The sequence below is a fragment of the Panulirus ornatus genome, chromosome 19, assembly GCF_036320965.1.
Source record: "Panulirus ornatus isolate Po-2019 chromosome 19, ASM3632096v1, whole genome shotgun sequence".
NCBI lineage: Eukaryota > Metazoa > Arthropoda > Malacostraca > Decapoda > Palinuridae > Panulirus > Panulirus ornatus.
This window is the reverse complement of record NC_092242.1, coordinates 44,324,885-44,346,806: the sequence shown is the minus strand read 5'-3', so window position 1 is coordinate 44,346,806 and position 21,922 is coordinate 44,324,885. Positions and strand designations below refer to the sequence as shown.

Here is a 21,922-nt window from a genome sequence, read left to right as displayed (position 1 = left end):
TACTCGTGTACATGCCCTACATCTTAGATAGAAAATTTTCACTGCTTTTAACAACTTACCTCCCACACCATATATTCTTAGTACCTTCCACAGAGCATCTCTATCAGCTCTATCATATGCCTTCTCCAGATCCATAAATGCTACATACTAATCCACTTGCTTTTCTAAGTATCTGTCACAAACATTCTTCAAAGCAAACACCTGATCCACACATCCTCCACTACTTCTGAAACCACAATACTCTTCCCCAATCTGATGCTCTGTATATACCTTCACCCTCTCAATCAATACCCTTCCATATAATTTACCAGGAATACTCAACAAACTTATACCTCTGTAATTTGAGCAATCACTTTTATCCCCTTTGCCTCTGTACAACGGCACTATGCTAGCATTCCGCCAATCCTCAGGCACCTCACCATGAGTCATACATACATTAAATAACCTTACCAACAAGTCAACAATACAGTTACCCCCTTTTTTAATAAATTCCACTGCAATACCATCCAAACCCGCTGCCTTGCCGGCTTTCATCTTCCGCAAGGCTTTTACTACCTCTTCTCTGTTTACGAAATCATTCTCCCTAACCCTCTCACTTTGCACACTGCCTCGACCAAAACACCCTACATCCGCCACTCTATCATCAAACACATTCAACAAACCTTCAAAATACTCACTCCATCTCCTTCTCACATCACCACTACTTGTTATCACCTCCCCATTAGTCCCCTTCACTGAAGTTCCCATGGATTCCCATGTCATACGCACTTTACTTACCTCTTTCCAAAACATCTTTTTATTTTCCCTAAAATTTAATGATACACTCTCACCCCAACTCTCATTTGCCCTCTTTTTCACCTCTCACCTTTCTCTTGACCTTCTGCACGTTCAATCTTTTTTCAAAAGCTGTATAATCATTCATACCGTTATCTTCTTTTATATCATTTCGCATTTCCATTTAAAGAAAGAGCAATGTAACGAAAAACCTTCCCATTTCTCTTCAGCTGACCCTGGTTGACCTGGCCGGCAGCGAACGCATCAATAAAAGCGGAGCCTTGGCTGACCAGTTAAGGGAAGCTAACTCCATCAACAAGTCCCTTTCTGCTCTGGGTGACGTCATATCTGCACTCTCCTCAGAGTCCTCATTCGTTCCTTACAGGTGAGCTGCCTCTCAGGAGACCTACCTCTCAGGTGACCTACCATTTAGATGAACTGCCTTTAAAGTGACTTGTCTCATTCCCCTTTTCACGAGATGTTATGGAGGGGGGTTTACCTTATAATATCAAACTGACATTAAATTTTTTTTCTTGTGTACTCATCATTATTAGCTATTTAGGGATTAGGGATAATATCACTTCATATAGTGCATAACAGATAACTCATTTCTGGTCTTCCGTAGCGTAGCGGTGAAGCCCGCATAGGTTCGAATCCAAGTCGTGGCAATCGGCCCACCCACTTGTTCATCTTACCAAAAGTACGGGTCAGTAAACTAGGTATCTAGCACAAGCCAACGTATATATGTTATAATTTTCATGTAAGCTAAGACGCTTGGCTTAGAAAGATTGGTGCTAGACGGCGGGATTCAAGTGTGATGTTGGGAATGAAATAACTTTGTTGAGTACTAGCACCTGATGAGGTGGACTGTCTCCACAAAACATGTCATGCCACATGGGTAGAAAAATTATATGTTGAATAAAATTGTATGAACTGCTGAAGTACAGTCTGTGGTGGATGAGAGGACTTGAGAGGTGAGTCAGTTGTTGTTCACTGATGATACAGCGTTGGTGGCTGATTCAGGTCAAAAACTGCAGAAGCTGGTGACTGAGTTTGATAAAGTGTGTGAAAGAAGAAATCTGAGAGTAAATGTTAATAATAAGGTTATTACGTTCATTAGGGTTGAGGGACAAGTCAATTGGGAGGTAAGTTTCAATGGATAAAAACTGGACGAAGTGAAGTGTTTTAAATACCTGAGAGTAGATTTGGCAGCGGATGGACCCATGGAAGCGAAAGTGAGTCACAGGGTGGGGGAGGGGGCGAAGGTTCTGGGAGCGTTGAAGAACCTTATGTTGGGTAGTAAAAATGGGTATGTTTGAAGGAATAGTGGTTCCGACAATGTTATATGGTTGCGAGACGTTGGCTATAGAAGGAGTTGTGCCGAGGAGGGTAGATGTGTTAAAAATTAGATATTTCAGGACAATATGTCGTGTGAGGTGGTTTGATCGAGTAAGTAATGTAAGGGTAAGAGAGATGTGTGGAAATAAAAAGAGTGTGGTTGAGAGACCAAAGGAGAGTGTATTGAAATAGTTTGGTCACATGGAGAGAATGAGTGTGGAAAGATTGACAAAGAGGATATATGTGTCAGATTTGGAGGGAACGAGGTGAAGTGCGAGACGAAACTAGATTTGAAAAGATGGAGTGAAAAAGATATTGAGCGATCGTGGCCTGAACATACACGAGGGTAAAAGGTGTGCAAGAAATAGAGTGAACTGGAACGATGTGGTATACCGGGGTAGACGTGGTGTCGATGGATTAAAACAGGGCATGTGAAGCGTTTGGGGTAAATCATGGAAAGTTTTGTGGGGCTAGGAAGTGTAAAGGGAACCGGAGTTTCGGTGCATTACATATGACAGCTAGAGACTGAGTGTGAACGGATGTGGCCTTTGTTGTTTTATCCTAGCTCTACCTCGCGTGAACGCGGGGGAACGGGGGAGCCATTTCAAATGTGGCGCGGTGGCGACTAGAATGGATGAACGCAGCAAACATGAATATGGACATGTGTATTTGGGTAGGTAGGGCAATTCTTTCGTCTGTTTCCGTGCACTACTTCGCTAACGCGGGAGACAGCGACAAAGTATAATGAATAAATAAAATAAAGAAAAAATATATATACATATATATATATACATATTTTCTTTCTTTCAAACTATTTGCCATTTCCCGCGCTAGCGAGGTAGCGTTAAGAACAGAAAACTGACCTTTGAGGGAATATCCTCACCTGGCCCCCTTCTCTGTTTCTTCTTTTGGAAAATTAAAAAAAAAATAATGAGAGGGGAGGATTTCCAGCCCCCCGCTCCCTCCCCTTTTAGCCGCCTTCTACGACACGAAGGGAATACGTGGGAAGTATTCTTTCTCCCCTATCCCCAGGGATAATATATATATATATATATATATATATATATATATATATATATATATATATATATATATATATATATATATATATATATATATATATATATATATATATATATATATATATATATATATGTATATATATATATATATATATATATATATATATATATATATATATATATATATATATATATATATATATATATATATATATATATATATATATATATATATATATATATATATATATATATATATTATATTTTCTTTCTTTCATACTATTCGCCATTTCCCGCATTAGCGAGGTAGCATTAAGAACAGAGGACTGGGCCTTTTAGGGAATATCCTCACCAGGCCCCCTTCTCTGTTCCTTCTTTTGGAAAATAAAAAAGAAAAAAAAATTTATATATATATATATATATATATATATATATATATATATATATATATATATATATATATATATATATATATATATATATATATATATATATATATATTGGGAGGTGAGTTTGAATGGAGAGAAACTGGAGGAAGTGAAGTGTTTTAGATATCTGGGAGTGGATCTGGCAGCGGATGGAACCATGGAAGCGGAAGAGGATCATAGGGTGGGGGAGGGGGCGAAAATTCTGGGAGCCTTGAAGAATGTTTGGAAGTCGAGAACATTATCTCGGAAAGCAAAAATGGGTATGTTTGAAGGAATAGTGGTTCCAACAATGTTGTATGGTTGCGAGGCGTGGGCTATGGATAGAGTGGTGCGCAGGAGGATGGATGTGCTGGAAATGAGATGTTTGAGGACAATATGTGGTGTGAGGTGGTTTGATCGAGTAAGTAACGTAAGGGTAAGAGAGATGTGTGGAAATAAGAAGAGCGTGGTTGAGAGAGCAGAAGAGGGTGTTTTGAAATGGTTTGGGCACATGGAGAGAATGAATGAGGAAATATTGACCAAGAAGAAATATGTGTCGGAGGTGGAGGGAACGAGGAGAAGAGGGAGACCAAATTGGAGGTGGAAAGATGGAGTGAAGAAGATTTTGTGTGATCGGGGCCTGAACATGCAAGAGGGTGAAAGGAGGGCAAGGAATAGAGTGAATTGGATCGATGTGGTATACCGGGGTTGACGTGCTGTCGGTGGATTCAATCAGGGCATGTGAAGCGTCTGGGGTAAACCATGGAAAGCTGTGTAGGTATGTATATTTGCGTGTGTGGACGTATGTATATACATGTGTATGGGGGTGGGTTGGGCCATTTCCTTTCCTCTGTTTCCTTGCGCTACCTCGCAAACGCGGGAGACAGCGACAAAGCAAAAAAAAAGAAAAAAAAAAGAAATATATATATATATATATATATATATATATATATATATATATATATATATATATGTATATATATACATATATATATATTTTTATATATATATATATATATATATATATATATATATATATATATATATATATATATATATATATATATATATATATATATATATAGATATATATATATGTATATATGTATATGTAGACATATATATATATATATATATATATATATATATATATATATATATATATAAATATATATATATATATATATATATATATATATATATATATATATATATATATATATATATATATATATATATATATATATATATATATACATGTATATATATATATATATATATATATATATATATATATATATATATATATATATATATATATATATATATATATATATATATATATATATATATATATATATATATATATATATATATATATATATATATATATATATATATATATATATATATATATATATATATATATATATATATATATATATATATATATATACATCCTCCCCTCCTTGTATTTTTTTTAACTTTCTAAAATGGGAAACACAAGAAGGAATCTCGAGTGCTCATCCTCCTCGGAGGCTCAGACTGGGGTGTCTAAATGTGTGTGGATGTAACCAAGAGGTGAAAAAAGGAGAGATAGGTAGTATGTTTGAGGAAAGGAACCTTGATGTTTTGGCTCTGAGTGAAACGAAGCTCAAAGGTAAAGGGGAAGAGTGGTTTGGGAATGTCTTGGGAGTAAAGTCAGGGGTTAGTGAGAGGACAAGAGCAAGGGAAGGAGTAGCACTACTCCTGAAACAGGAGTTGTTGGAGTATGTGATAGAATGTAAGAAAGTAAATTCTCGATTAATATGGGTAAAACTGAAAGCTGATGGAGAGAGATGGGCGATTATTGGTGCATATGCACCTGGGCATGAGAAGAAAGATCATGAGAGGCAAATGTTTTGGGAGCAGCTGAATGAGTGTGTTAGTGGTTTTGATGCACGAGACCGGGTTATAGTGATGAGTGATTTGAATGCAAAGGTGAGTAATGTGGCAGTTGAGAGAATAATTGGTATACATGGGGTGTTCAGTGTTGTAAATGGAAATGGTGAAGAGCTTGAAGATTTATGTGCTGAAAAATGACTGGTGATTGGGAATACCTGGTTTAAAAAGCGAGATATACATAAGTATACGTATGTAAGTAGGAGAGATGGCCAGAGAGCGTTATTGGATTACGTGTTAATTGACGGGCGCGCGAAGGAGAGACTTTTGGATGTTAATGTGCTGAGAGGTGCAACTCGAGGGATGTCTGATCATTATCTTGTGGAGGCTAAGGTGAAAATTTGTATGGGTTTTCAGAAAAGAAGAGTGAATGTTGGGGTGAAGAGGGTGGTGAGAGTAAGTGAGCTTGTGAAGGAGACTTGTGTGAGGAAGTACCAGGAGAGACTGAATACAGAATGGAAAAAGGTGAGAACAATGGAAGTAAGGGGAGTGGGGGAGGAATGGGATGTATTTAGGGAATCAGTGATGGATTGCGCAAAAGATGCTTGTGGCATGAGAAGAGTGGGAGGTGGGTTGATTAGAAAAGGTAGTGAGTGGTGGGATGAAGAAGTAAGATTATTAGTGAAAGAGAAGAGAGAGGCATTTGGACGATTTTTGCAGGGAAAAAAAGGCAATTGAGTGGGAGATGTATAAAAGAAAGAGACAAGAGGTCAAGAGAAAGGTGCAAGAGGTGAAAAAGAGGGCAAATGAGAGTTGAGGTGAGAGAGTATCATTAAATTTTAGGGAGAACAAAAAGATGTTCAGGAAGGAGGTAAGTAAAGTGCGTAAGACAAGGGAGCATACGGGAACTTCAGGGAAGGGCGCAAATGGGGAGGTGATAACAAGTATTGTTGATGTGAGAAGGAGATGGGGTGAGTATTTTGAAGGTTTGCTGAATGTGTTTGATGATAGAGTGGCAGATATAGGGTGTTTTGGTCGAGGTGGTGTGCAAAGTGAGAGGGTTAGGGAAAATGATTTGGTAAACAGAGAAGAGGTAGTAAACGCTTTGCGGAAGATGAAAGCCGGCAAGGCAGCAGGTTCGGATGGTATTGCAGTTGAATTTATTAAAAAAGGGGGTGACTGTATTATTGACTGGTTGGTTAGGTTATTTAATGTATGTATGACTCATGGTGAGGTGCCTGAGGATTGGCGGAATGTGTGCATAGTGCCATTGTACAAAGGCAAAGGGGATAAGAGTGAGTGCTCAAATTACAGAGGTATAAGTTTGTTGAGTATTCCTGGTAAATTATATGGGAGGGTATTGATTGAGAGGGTGAAGGCATGTACAGAGCATCAGATTGGGGAAGAGCAGTGTGGTTTCAGAAGTGGTAGAGGATGTGTGGATCAGGTGTTTGCTTTGAAGAATGTATGTGAGAAATACTTAGAAAAGCAAATGGATTTGTATGTAGCATTTATGGATCTGGAGAAGGCATATGATAGAGTTGATAGAGATGCTTTGTGGAAGCTATTAAGAATATATGGTGTGGGAGGCAAGTTGTTAGAAGCAGTGAAAAGTTTTTATCGAGGATGTAAGGCATGTGTACGTGTAGGAAGAGAGGAAAGTGATTGGTTCTCAGTGAATGAAGGTTTGCGGCAGGGGTGTGTGATGTCTCCATGGTTGTTTAATTTGTTTATAGATGGGGTTGTTAGGGAGGTGAATGCAAGAGTTTTGGAAAGAGGGGCAAGTATGAAGTCTGTTGTGGATGAGGGAGCTTGGGAAGTGAGTCAGTTGTTGTTCGCTGATGATATAGCGCTGGTGGCTGATTCATGTGAGAAACTGCAGAAGCTGGTGACTGAGTTTGGTAAAGTGTATGAAAGAAGAAAGTTAAGAGTAAATATTAATAAGAGCAAGGTAATTAGGTACAGTTGGGTTGAGGGTCAAGTCAATTGGGAAGTAAGTTTGAATGGAGAAAAACTGGAGGAAGTAAAGTGTTTTAGATATCTGCGATTGGATCTGACAGCGGATGGAACCATGGAAACGGAAGTGGATTATAGGGTGGGGGAGGGGGCGAAAATCCTGGGAGCCTTGAAGAATGTGTGGAAGTCGAGAACATTATCTCGGAAAGCAAAAATGGGTATGTTTGAAGGAATAGTGGTTCCAACAATGTTGTATGGTTGCGAGGCGTGGGCTATGGATAGAGTTGTGCGCAGGAGGATGGATGTGCTGGAAATGAGATGTTTGAGGACAATGTGTGGTGTGAGGTGGTTTGATCGAGTAAGTAACATAAGGGTAAGAGAGATGCGTGGAAATAAAAAGAGCGTGGTTGAGAGAGCAGAAGAGGGTGTTTTGAAATGGTTTGGGCACATGGAGAGAATGAGTGAGGAAAGATTGACCAAGAGGATATATGTGTCGGAGGTGGAGGGAACGAGGAGAAGTGGGAGACCAAATAGGAGGTGGAAAGATGGAGTGAAAAAGATTTTGTGTGATCGGGGCCTGAACATGCAGGAAGGTGAAAGGAGGGCAAGGAATAGAGTGAATTGGATCGATGTGGGATACCGGGGTTCACGTGCTGTCAGTGGATTGAATCAGGGCATGTGAAGCGTCTGGGGTAAACCATGGAAAGCTGTGTATGTATGTATATTAGCGTGTGTGGACGTATGTATATACATGTGTATGGGGGTGGGTTGGGCCATTTCTTTCGTCTGTTTCCTTGCGCTATCTCGCAAACGCGGGAAACAGCGGAAAAAAAAGAAGAAAATATATATATATATATATATATATATATATATATATATATATATATATATATATATATATATATATATATATATATTCCCTGGGGATAGGGGAGAAAGAATACTTCCCGCGTATTCCCTACGTGTCGTAGAAGGCGACTAAAAGGGAAGGGTGCGGGGGGCTGGAAATCTTCCCCTCTCTTTTTTTCTTTTTTTCCAAAGGAAGGAACAGAGAAGGTGGCTGGATGAGGATGTTTACTCCGAGGCCCAGTCTTGTGTTCTTAACGCTACCTCGCTGACGCGGGAAACGGCGAATAGTATGAAAGAAAGATATAAATATATGTATATATGTATAAATATATATATATTCTTTCTTTTCTTTCAAACTATTCGCCATTTCCCGCATTAGCGAGGTAGCGTTAAGAACAGAGGACTGGGCCTTTGAGGGAATACCCTCACCTGGCCCAATTCTCTGTTCCTTCTTTTGGAAAATTGAAAAAAAAAAAAAAAAAAAAAAAAAACGAGAGGGGAGGATTTCCAGCCTCCCGCTCCCTCCCCTTTTAGTCGCCTTCTACGACACGCAGGGAATACGTGGGAAGTATTCTTAATCCCCTATCCCCAGGGATAAAATATATATATATATATATATATATATATTTTTTTTTTTTATACTTTGTCGCTGTCTCCCGCGTTTGCGAGGTAGCGCAAGGAAACAGACGAAAGAAAGAAATGGCCCAACCCCCCCCCCCATACACATGTATATACATACGTCCACACACGCAAATATACATACCTACACAGCTTTCCATGGTTTACCCCAGACGCATCACATGCCTTGATTCAATCCACTGACAGCACGTCAACCCCGGTATACCACATCGCTCCAATTCACTCTATTCCTTGCCCTCCTTTCACCCTCCTGCATGTTCAGGCCCCGATCACACAAAATCTTTTTCACTCCATCTTTCCACCTCCAATTTGGTCTCCCTCTTCTCCTCGTTCCCTCCACCTCCGACACATATATCCTCTTGGTCAATCTTTCCTCACTCATTCTCTCCATGTGCCCAAACCACTTCAAAACACCCTCTTCTGCTCTCTCAACCACGCTCTTTTTATTTCCACACATCTCTCTTACCCTTAGGTTACTCACTCGATCAAACCACCTCACACCACTTTTTGTCCTCAAACATCTCATTTCCAGCACATCCATCCTCCTGCGCACAACTCTATCCATGGCCCACGCCTCGCAACCATACAACATTGTTGGAACCACTATTCCTTCAAACATACCCATTTTTGCTTTCCGAGATAATGTTCTCGACTTCCACACATTCTTCAAGGCCCCCAGAATTTTCGCCCCCTCCCCCACCCTATGATCCACTTCCGCTTCCATGGTTCCATCCGCTGCCAGATCCACTCCGAGATATCTAAAACACTTCACTTCCTCCAGTTTTTCTCCATTCAAACTCACCTCCCAATTGACTTTACCCTCAACCCTACTGTACCTAATAACCTTGCTCTTATTCACACTTACTTTCTTCTTCCACACACTTTACCAAACTCAGTCACCAGCTTCTGCAGTTTCTCACATGAATCAGCCACCAGCACTGTATCATCAGCGAACAACAACTGACTCACTTCCCAAGCTCTCTCATCCCCAACAGACTTCATACTTGCCCCTCTTTCCAAAACTCTTGCATTCACCTAACTAACAACCCCATCCATATACAAATTAAACAACCATGGAGACATCACACACCCCTGCCACAAACCTACATTCACTGAGAACCAATCACTTTCCTCTCTTCCTACACGTACACATGCCTTACATCCTCGATAAAAACTTTTTACTGCCTCTAACAACTTGCCTCCCACACCATATATTCTTAATACCTTCCACAGAGCATATCTATCAACTCTATCATATGCCTTCTCCAGATCCATAAATGCTACATACAAATCCATTTGCTTTTCTAAGTATTTCTCACATACATTCTTCAAAGCAAACACCTGATCCACACATCCTCTACCACTTCTGAAACCACACTGCTCTTCCCCAATCTGATGCTCTGTACATGCCTTCACCCTCTCAATCAATACCCTCCCATATAATTTACCAGGAATACTCAACAAACTTATACCTCTGTAATTTGAGCACTCACTCTTATTCCCTTTGCCTTTGTACAATGGCACTATGCACGCATTCCGCCAATCCTCAGGAACCTCACCGTGAGTCATACATACATTAAATAACTTTACCAACCAGTCAACAATACAGTCACCCCCTTTTTTGATAAATTCCACTGCAATGCCATCCAAACCTGCTGCCTTGCCGGCTTTCATCTTCCGCAAAGCTTTTACTACCTCTTCTCTGTTTACCAAATCATTTTCCCTAACCCTCTCACTTTGCACACCACCTCGACCAAAACACCCTATATCCGCCACTCTATCATCAAACACATTCAACAAACCTTCAAAATACTCACTCCATCTCCTTCTCACATCACCACTACTTGTTATCACCTCCCCATTTGCGCCCTTCACTGAAGTTCCCATTTGCTCCCTTGTCTTACGCACTTTATTTACCTCCTTCCAGAACATCTTTTTATTCTCCCTAAAATTTAATGATACTCTCTCAACCCAACTCTCATTTGCTCATTTTTTCACCTCTTGCACCTTTCTCTTGCATTCCTGTCTCTTTCTTTTATACGTCTCCCACTCAACTGCATTTTTTCCCTGCAAAAATCGTCCAAATGCCTCTCTCTTCTCTTTCACTAATACTCTTACTTCTACATCCCACCACTCACTACCCTTTCAAATCAACCCACCTCCCACTCTTCTCATGCCACAAGCATCTTTTGCGCAATCCATCACTGATTCCCTAAATACATCCCATTCCTCCCCCACTCCCCTTACTTCCATTGTTCTTACCTTTTTCCATTCTGTACTCACTCTCTCCTGGTACTTCCTCACACAAGTCTCCTTCCCAAGCTCACTTACACTCACCACCCTCTTCACCCCAAGATTCACTCTTTTTTTCTGAAAACCCATACAAATCTTCACCTTAGCCTCAACAAGATAATAATAAGACATCCCTCCAGTTGCACTTCTCAGCACATTAACATCCAAAAGTCTCTCTTTTGCGCGCCTGTCAATTAACACGTAATCCAATAACGCTCTCTGGCCATCTCTCCTACTTACATAAGTATACTTATGTATATCTCGCTTTTTAAACCAGGTATTCCCAATCATCAGTCCTTTTTCATCACATAAATCTACAAGCCTAAATGTGTGTGGATGTAACCAAGATGTGAAAAAAGGAGAGATAGGTAGTATGTTTGAGGAAAGGAACCTGGATGTTTTGGCTCTGAGTGAAATGAAGCTCAAGGGTGAAGGGGAAGAGTGGTTTGGGAATGTCTTGGGAGTAAAGTCAGGGGTTAGTGAGAGGACAAGAGCAAGGGAAGGAGTAGCAGTACTCCTGAAACTGGAGTTGTGGGAGTGCGTGATAGAATGTAAGAAAGTAAATTCTCGATTAATATGGGTAAAACTGAAAGTTGATGGAGAGAGATGGGTGATTATTGGTGCATATGCACCTGTGCATGAGAAGAAAGATCATGAGAGGCAAGTGTTTTGGGAGCAGCTGAATGAGTGTGTTAGTGGTTTTGATGCACGAGACCGGGTTATAGTGATGGGTGATTTGAATGCAAAGGTGAGTAATGTGGCAGTTGAGGGAATAATTGGTGTACATGGGGTGTTCAGTGTTGTATATATATATATATATATATATATATATATATATATATATATATATATATATATATATATATATATATATATATATATATATATATATATATATATATATATATATTCTTTCTTTCATACTATTCGCAATTTCCCGCGTTAGCGTTAAAAACAAAGGACTTGACCTTTGAGGTAATATCCTCACTTGGCCCCCTTCTCTGTTTCTTCTTTTGAAGGGGAGGATTTCCAGCCACCGGCTCCGAATATATATATATATATATATATATATATATATATATATATATATATATATATATATATATATATATATATATATATATATATATATATATATATATATATATATGAAGGTGCGCGTTCATATACACTTTATTCGTATTCATATAACTCCGCGTTGTACAGTCAGGTTCGGTAAATCGCTCTCAGCTGGCTATGTGTTCTTTTCGGAAACAACCGATAGACCCCGTTGCTCACCATAGTGAAACGAAGGGTATTCGAGTACTAAGTATTTCGAATAGTTGTTTCCTATTATACAGTCCCTTAGCCTAGAGGGTTAGCATGCCTGCCTCTTGCACAAGCGGTCCCAGGTTCGATCCTGGCTGATGGAGCTTTGTATGTTCTATGAAGGTGCGCGTTCATATATACTTTATTCATATATATATATATATATATATATATATATATATATATATATATATATATATATATATATATATATATATATACATATTCCTATGAGTCCACGGGGAAATTGAAACAAGAAAAGTTCCCAAGTGCACTTTCGTGTAATAATCACATCATCAGGGGAGACACGAGTTTACCAAATGGCGTCCTACCTTCGTCTCTTCGATGGATATGAACTGACTGTTATATTTATGGATCTGGAGAAGGCATATGATAGAGTTGATAGAGATGCTCTGTGGAAGGTATTAAGAATATATGGTGTGGGAGGCAAGTTGTTAGAAGCAGTGAAAAGTTTTTATCGAGGATGTAAGGCATGTGTACGTGTAGGAAGAGAGGAAAGTGATTGGTTCTCAGTGAATGTAGGTTTGCGGCAGGGGTGTGTGATGTCTCCATGGTTGTTTAATTTGTTTATGGATGGGGTTGTTAGGGAGGTAAATGCAAGAGTTTTGGAAAGAGGGGCAAGTATGAAGTCTGTTGGGGATGAGAGAGCTTGGGAAGTGAGTCAGTTGTTGTTCGCTGATGATACAGCGCTGGTGGCGGATTCATGTGAGAAACTGCAGAAGCTGGTGACGGAGTTTGGTAAAGTGTGTGGAAGAAAAAAGTTAAGAGTAAATGTGAATAAGAGCAAGGTTATTAGGTACAGTAGGGTTGAGGGTCAATTCAATTGGGAGGTGAGTTTGAATGGAGAAAAACTGGAGGAAGTGAAGTGTTTTAGATATCTGGGAGTGGATCTGGCAGCGGATGGAACCATGGAAGCGGAAGTGGATCATAGGGTGGGGGAGGGGGCGAAAATTTTGGGAGCCTTGAAAAATGTGTGGAAGTCGAGAACATTATCCCGGAAAGCAAAAATGGGTATGTTTGAAGGAATAGTGGTTCCAACAATGTTGTATGGTTGCGAGGCGTGGGCTATGGATAGAGTTGTGCGCAGGAGGTTGGATGTGCTGGAAATGAGATGCTTGAGGACAATGTGTGGTGTGAGGTGGTTTGATCGAGTAAGTAACGTAAGGGTAAGAGAGATGTGTGGAAATAAAAAGAGCGTGGTTGAGAGAGCAGAAGAGGGTGTTTTGAAATGGTTTGGGCACATGGAGAGAATGAGTGAGGAAAGATTGACCAAGAGGATATATGTGTCGGAGGTGGAGGGAACGAGGAGAAGAGGGAGACCAAATTGGAGGTGGAAAGATGGAGTGAAAAGGATTTTGTGTGATCGGGGCCTGAACATGCAGGAGGGTGAAAGGAGGGCAAGAAATAGAGCGAATTGGAGTGATGTGGTATACAGGGGTTGACGTGCTGTCAGTGGATTGAACCAGGGCATGTGAAGCGTCCGGGGTAAACCATGGAAAGCTGTGTAGGTATGTATATTTGCTTGTGTGGACGTGTGTATGTACATGTGTTTGGGGGGGGGGGTTGGGCCATTTCTTTCGTCTGTTTCCTTGCGCTACCTCGCAAACGCGGGAGACAGCGACAAAGTATGAAAAAAAAAATATATCTATATATATATATATATATATATATATATATATATATATATATATATATATATATATATATATATATATATATATATATATATGTATATGTATAAATCCCTGGGGTAGGGGAGAAAGAATACTTCCCACGTATTCTCTGCGTGTCGTAGAAGGCGACTAAAAGGGAAGGGAGCGAGGGGCTGGAAATCCTCCACTCTCTTTTTTCTTTTTTATATTTCAAAAAGAAGGAGCAGCGCTACCTCGCTATCGATGGAAATGTCGAATAGTATGAAACAAAGAAAAAAAAAGAAAAAAAAGAAGAAAAATGCATATATATATATATATATGTATATATATGTATATATATATATATATATATATATATATATATATATATATATATATATATATATATATATATATATATATATATATATATATATATATATATATATACGAATAAAGTGCATATGAACGCGCACCTTCATAGAACATACAAACCTCCAACAGCCATAGTGAGAAGAAGGGTATTCGAGTACTTAGTATTTCGAATAGTTGTTTCCTATTATACAGTCCCATAACCTAGCGGTTAGCATGCCTGCCTCTTGCACAGGGGTCCCGGGTTCGATCCTGTTTGTTGGAGGTTTGTATGATATATATATATATATATATATATATATATATATATATATATATATATATATAACTGGTTGGTTAGGTTATTTAATGTATGCATGACTCATGGTGAGGTGCCTGAGGATTGGCGGAATGCGTACATAGTGCCATTGTACAAAGGCAAAGGGGATAAGAGTGAGTGCTCAAATTACAGAGGTATAAGTTTGTTGAGTATTCCTTGTAAATTATATGGGAGGGTATTGATTGAGAGGGTGAAGGCATGTGCAGAGCATCAGATTGGGGAAGAGCAGTGTCGTTTCAGAAGTGGTAGAGGATGTGTGGATCAGGTGTTTGCTTTGAAAAATGTATGTGAGAAATACTTAGAAAAGCAAATGGATTTGTACGTAGCATTTATGGATCTGGAGAAGGCATATGATGGAGTTGATAGAGATGCTTTGTGGAAGGTATTAAGAATATATGGTGTGGGAGGCAAGTTGTTAGAAGCAGTGAAAAGTTTTTATCGAAAATGTAAGGCATGTGCACGTGTAGGAAGAGAGGAAAGTGATTGGTTTTCAGTGAATGTAGGTTTGCGGCAGGGGTGTGTGATGTCTCCATGGTTGTTTAATTTGTTTATGGAGGGGGTTGTTAGGGAGGTAAATGCAAGAGTTTTGGAAAGAGGGGCAAGTATGAAGTCTGTTGGGGATGAGAGAGCTTGGGAAGTGAGTCAGTTGTTGTTCGCTGATGATACAGCGCTGGTGGCTGATTCATGTGAGAAACTGCAGAAGCTGGTGACTGAGTTTGGTAAAGTGTGTGAAAGAAGAAAGTTAAGAGTAAATGTGAATAAGAGCAAGGTTATTAGGTACAGTAGGGTTGAGGGTCAAGTCATTTGGGAGGTAAGTTTGAATGGAGAGAAACTGGAGGAAGTAAAGTGTCTTAGATATGTGGGAGTGGATCTGGCAGCGGATGGAACCATGGAAGCGGAAGTGAATCATAGGGTGGGGGAGGGGGCGAAAATCATGGGAGCCTTGAAGAATGTTTGGAAGTCGAGAACATTATCTCCGAAAGCAAAAATAGGTATGTTTGAAGGAATAGTAGTTCCAACAATGTTGTATGGTTGCGAGGCGTAGGCTATGGATAGAGTTGTTCGCAGGAGGGTGGATGTGCTGGAAATGAGATGTATGAAGACAATGTGTGGTGTGAGGTGGTTTGATCGAGTAAGTAATGTAAGGGTAAGAGAAATGTGTGGAAATAAAAAGAGCGTGGTTGAGAGAGCAGAAGAGGGTGTTTTGAAATGGTTTGGGCGCATGGCGAGAATGAGTGAGGAAATATTGACCAAGAGGATATATGTGTCGGAGTTGGAGGGAACGAGGAGAAGTGGGAGACCAAATTGGAGGTGGAAAGATGGAGTGAAAAAGATTTTGAGTGATCGGGGCCTGAACATGCAGGAGGGTGAAAGGCGGGCAAGGGGTAGAGTGAATTGTATCGATGTGGTATACCGGGGTTGACGTGCTGTCAGTGGATTGAATCAGGGCATGTGAAGCGTCTTGGGTAAACCATGGAAAGTGTATGGGGCCTGGATGTGGAAAGGGAGCTGTGGTTTCGGGCATTATTGCATGACAGCTAGAGACTGAGTGTGAAGGAATGGGGCCTTTGTTGTCTTTTCCTAGCGCTATTTCGCACACATGAGGTGGGAGGGGGATGGTAATTCTTGTGTGGTGAGGTGGCGCTGGGAGAGAATAAAGGCAGACGTATGAATTATGTGCATGGGTATATATGTATGTGTCTGTGTGTGTGTATATATGTGTAGATTGAGATGTATAGGTATGTATATTTGCGTGTGTGGACGTGCATGTTTGTTTGGGCTATTTCTTTCGTCTGTTTCCTTGCGCTACTTCGCAAACGCAGGAGACACCGACAAAGCAAAATAAAAAAAAAATATATATATATATATATATATATATATATATATATATATATATATATATATATATATATATATATATATATATATATATATGTATATATATATATATATATATATATATATATATATATATATATATATATATATATATATATATATATATATATATATATATATATATATACATGTATATGTATATATATATATACATATACATATACATATATACATACATATATATATATATATATATATATATATATATATATATATATATATATATATATATATATATATATATATATATATATATATATATATATATATTTTTTTTTTTATACTTTGTCGCTGTCTCCCGCGTTTGCGAGGTAGCGCAAGGAAACAGACGAAAGAAATGGCCCAACCCTCCCCCATACACATGTATATACATACGTCCACACACGCAAATATACATACCTACACAGCTTTCCATGGTTTACCCCAGACGCTTCACATGCCTTGATTCAATCCACTGATAGCACGTCAACCCCGGTATACCAGATCGCTCCAATTTACTCTATTCCTTGCCCTCCTTTCACCCTCCTGCATGTTCAGGCGACGATCACACAAAATCTTTTTCACTACATCTTTCCACCTCCAATTTGGTCTCCATCTTCTCCTTGCTCCCTCCACCTCCGACACATATATCCTCTTGGTCAATCTTTCCTCACTCATCCTCTCCATGTGCCCAAACCACTTCAAAACACCCTCTTCTGCTCTCTCAACCTCGCTCTTTTTATTTCCACACATCTCTCTTATCCTTACGTTACTCACTCGATCAAACCACCTCACACCACACATTGTCCTCAAACATCTCATTTCCAGGACATCCATCCTCCTGCGCACAGCTCTATCCATAGCCCACGCCTCGCATCCATACAACATTGTTGGAGCCACTATTCCTTCAAACATACCCATTTTTGCTTTCCGAGATAATGTTCTCGACTTCCACACATTCTTCAAGGCCCCCAGAATTTTCGCCCCCTCCCCCACCCTATGATCCACTTCCGCTTCCATGGTTCCATCCGCTGCCAGATCCACTCCCAGATATCTAAAACACTTCACTTCCTCCAGTTTTTCTCCATTCAAACTCACCTCCCAATTGACTTGACCCTCAACCCTACTGTACCTAATAACCTTGCTCTTATTCACATTTAATCTTAACTTTCTTCTTTCACACACTTTACCAAACTCAGTCACCAGCTTCTGCAGTTTCTCAAATGAATCAGCCACCTGCGCTGTATCATCAGCGAACAACAACTGACTCACTTCCCAAGCTCTCTCATCCCCAACAGACTTCATACTTGCCCCTCTTTCCAAAACACTTGCATTTACCTCCCTAACAACCCCATCCATAAACAAATTAAACAACCATGGAGACATCACACACCCCTGCCGCAAACCTACATTCACTAAGAACCAATCACTTTCCTCTCTTCCTACACGTACACATGCCTTATATCCTCGATAAAAACTTTTCACTGCTTCTAACAACTTTTCTCCCACACCATATATTCTTAATACCTTCCACAAAGCATCTCTATCAACTCCATCATATGCCTTGTCCAGATCCATAAATGCTACATACAAATCCATTTGCTTTTCTAAGTATTTCTCACATACATTCTTCAAAGCAAACACCTGATCCACACATCCTCTACCACTTCTGAAACCGCACTGCTCTTCCCCAATCTGATGCTCTGTACATGCCTTCACCCTCTCAATCAATACCCTCCCATATAATTTACCAGGAATACTCAACAAACTTATACCTCTGTAATTTGAGCACTCACTCTTATCCCCTTTGCCTTTGTACAATTCCACTATGCACGCATTCCGCCAATCCTCAGGCATATATATATATATATATATATATATATATATATATATATATATATATATATATATATATATATATATATATATATATATATATATATATATATATATATATATATATATATATATATATATATATACATATATATATATATATATATACATATATATATATATATATATATATATATATATATATATATATATATATATATATATATATATATATATATATATATAATATATATATATATATATATATATATATATATATATATATATATATATATATATATATATATATATATATATATATATATATATATATATATATATATATATATATATATATATATATATATATATATATATACATATATATATATATATATATATATATATATATATATATATATATATATATATATATATATATATATATATATATATATATATATATATATATATATATATATATATATATATATATATATATATACATATATATATATATATATATATATATATTTTTTTTTTTTTTTTTTTTTTTTATACTTTGTCGCTGTCTCCCGCGTTTGCGAGGTAGCGCAAGGAAACAGACGAAAGAAATGGCCCAACCCCCCCCCATACACATGTACATACGTCCACACACGCAAATATACATACCTACACAGCTTTCCATGGTTTACCCCAGACGCTTCACATGCCTTGATTCAATCCACTGACAGCACGTCAACCCCTGTATACCACATCGCTCCAATTCACTCTATTCCTTGCCCTCCTTTCACCCTCCTGCATGTTCAGGCCCCGATCACACAAAATCTTTTTCACTCCATCTTTCCACCTCCAATTTGGTCTCCCTCTTCTCCTCGTTCCCTCCACCTCCGACACATATATCCTCTTGGTCAATCTTTCCTCACTCATTCTCTCCATGTGCCCAAACCATTTCAAAACACCCTCTTCTGCTCTCTCAACCACGCTCTTTTTATTTCCACACATCTCTCTTACCCTTACGTTACTCACTCGCTCAAACCACCTCACACCACACATTGTCCTCAAACATCTCATTTCCAGCACATCCATCCTCCTGCGCACATCTCTATCCATAGCCCACGCCTCGCAACCATACAACATTGTTGGAACCACTATTCCTTCAAACATACCCATTTTTGCTTTCCGAGATAATGTTCTCGACTTCCACACATTTTTCAAGGCTCCCAAAATTTTCGCCCCCTCCCCCACCCTATGATCCACTTCCGCTTCCATGGTTCCATCCGCTGACAGATCCACTCCCAGATATCTAAAACACTTCACTTCCTCCAGTTTTTCTCCATTCAAACTCACCTCCCAATTGACTTGACCCTCACCCCTACTGTACCTAATAACCTTGCTCTTATTCACATTTACTCTTAACTTTCTTCTTCCACACACTTTACTAAACTCAGTCACCAGCTTCTGCAGTTTCTCACATGAATCAGCCACCAGCGCTGTATCATCAGCGAACAACAACTGACTCACTTCCCAAGCTCTCTCATCCCCAACAGACTTCATACTTGCCCCTCTTTCCAGGACTCTTGCATTTACCTCCCTAACAACCCCATCCATAAACAAATTAAACAACCATGGAGACATCACACACCCCTGCCGCAAACCTACATTCACTGAGAACCAATCACTTTCCTCTCTTCCTACACGTACACATGCCTTACATCCTCGATAAAAACTTTTCACTGCTTCTAACAACTTGCCTCCCACACCATATATTCTTAATACCTTCCACAGAGCATCTCTATCAACTCTATCATATGCCTTCTCCAGATCCATAAATGCTACATACAAATCCATTTGCTTTTCTAAGTATTTCTCACATACATTCTTCAAAGCAAACACCTGATCCACACATCCTCTACCACTTCTGAAACCGCACTGCTCTTCCCCAATCTGATGCTCTGTACATGCCTTCACCCTCTCAATCAATACCCTCCCATATAATTTACCAGGAATACTCAACAAACTTATACCTCTGTAATTTGAGCACTCACTCTTATCCCCTTTGCCTTTGTACAATGGCACTATGCACGCATTCCGCCAATCCTCAGGCACCTCACCATGAGTCATACATACATTAAATAACCTTACCAACCAGTCAACAATACAGTCACCCCCCTTTTTAATAAATTCCACTGCAATACCATCCAAACCTGCTGCCTTGCCGGCTTTCATCTTCCGCAAAGCTTTTACTACCTCTTCTCTGTTTACCAAATCATTTTCCCTAACCCTCTCACTTTGCACACCACCTCGACCAAAACACCCTATATCTGCCACTCTGTCATCAGACACATTCAACAAACCTTCAAAATACTCATTCCATCTCCTTCTCACATCACCGCTACTTGTTATCACCTCCCCATTTACGCCCTTCACTGAAGTTCCCATTTGCTCCCTTGTCTTACGCACCCTATTTACCTCCTTCCAGAACATCTTTTTATTCTCCCTAAAATTTACTGATAGTCTCTCACCCCAACTCTCATTTGCCCTTTTTTTCACCTCTTGCACCTTTCTCTTGACCTCCTGTCTCTTTCTTTTATACTTCTCCCACTCAATTGCATTTTTTCCCTGCAAAAATCGTCCAAATGCCTCTCTCTTCTCTTTCACTAATACTCTTACTTCTTCATCCCACCACTCACTACCCTTTCTAAACAGCCCACCTCCCACTCTTCTCATGCCACAAGCATCTTTTGCGCAATCCATCACTGATTCCCTAAATACATCCCATTCCTCCCCCACTCCCCTTACTTCCATTGTTCTCACCTTTTTCCATTTTGTACACAGTCTCTCCTGGTACTTCCCCACACAGGTCTCCTTCCCAAGCTCACTCACTCTCACCACCTTCTTCACCCCAACATTCACTCCTCTTTTCTGAAAACCCATACTAATCTTCACCTTAGCCTCCACAAGATAATGATCAGACATCCCTCCAGTTGCACCTCTCAGCACATTAACATCCAAAAGTCTCTCTTTCGCACGCCTGTCAATTAACACGTAATCCAATAACGCTCTCTGGCCATCTCTCCTACTTATATATATATATATATATATATATATATATATATATATATATATATATATATATATATATATATATATATATATATCTTTTTTTTTCTTTCAAACTATTCGCCATCTCGCGCGTTAGCGAGGTAGCGTTAAGAACAGAGGAATGGGCCTTGTAGGGAATATATATATATATATATACATTTTTTTTTTTTTTTTTTTTTTTTTTTTTTTTTTTTTTTATACTTTGTCGCTGTCTCCCGCGTTTGCGAGGTAGCGCAAGGAAACAGACGAAAGAAATGGCCCAACCCCCATACACACGTACATACACACGTCCAC

At 39.1% G+C, this 21,922-nt stretch overlaps 1 protein-coding gene across 1 annotated transcript in view; it reads left to right on the top strand.

Annotated features, from left to right (window-relative positions):
* The window catches only part of LOC139755697 (uncharacterized), a 705,696-nt gene that overhangs the window by 670,957 nt on the left and 12,817 nt on the right, over positions 1-21,922 (top strand). The window contains exon 16 of the mRNA XM_071674343.1: positions 1,005-1,159. Coding sequence (XP_071530444.1) covers positions 1,005-1,159 — 155 coding nt within the window. The remainder of the gene's footprint in view (positions 1-1,004; positions 1,160-21,922) is intronic.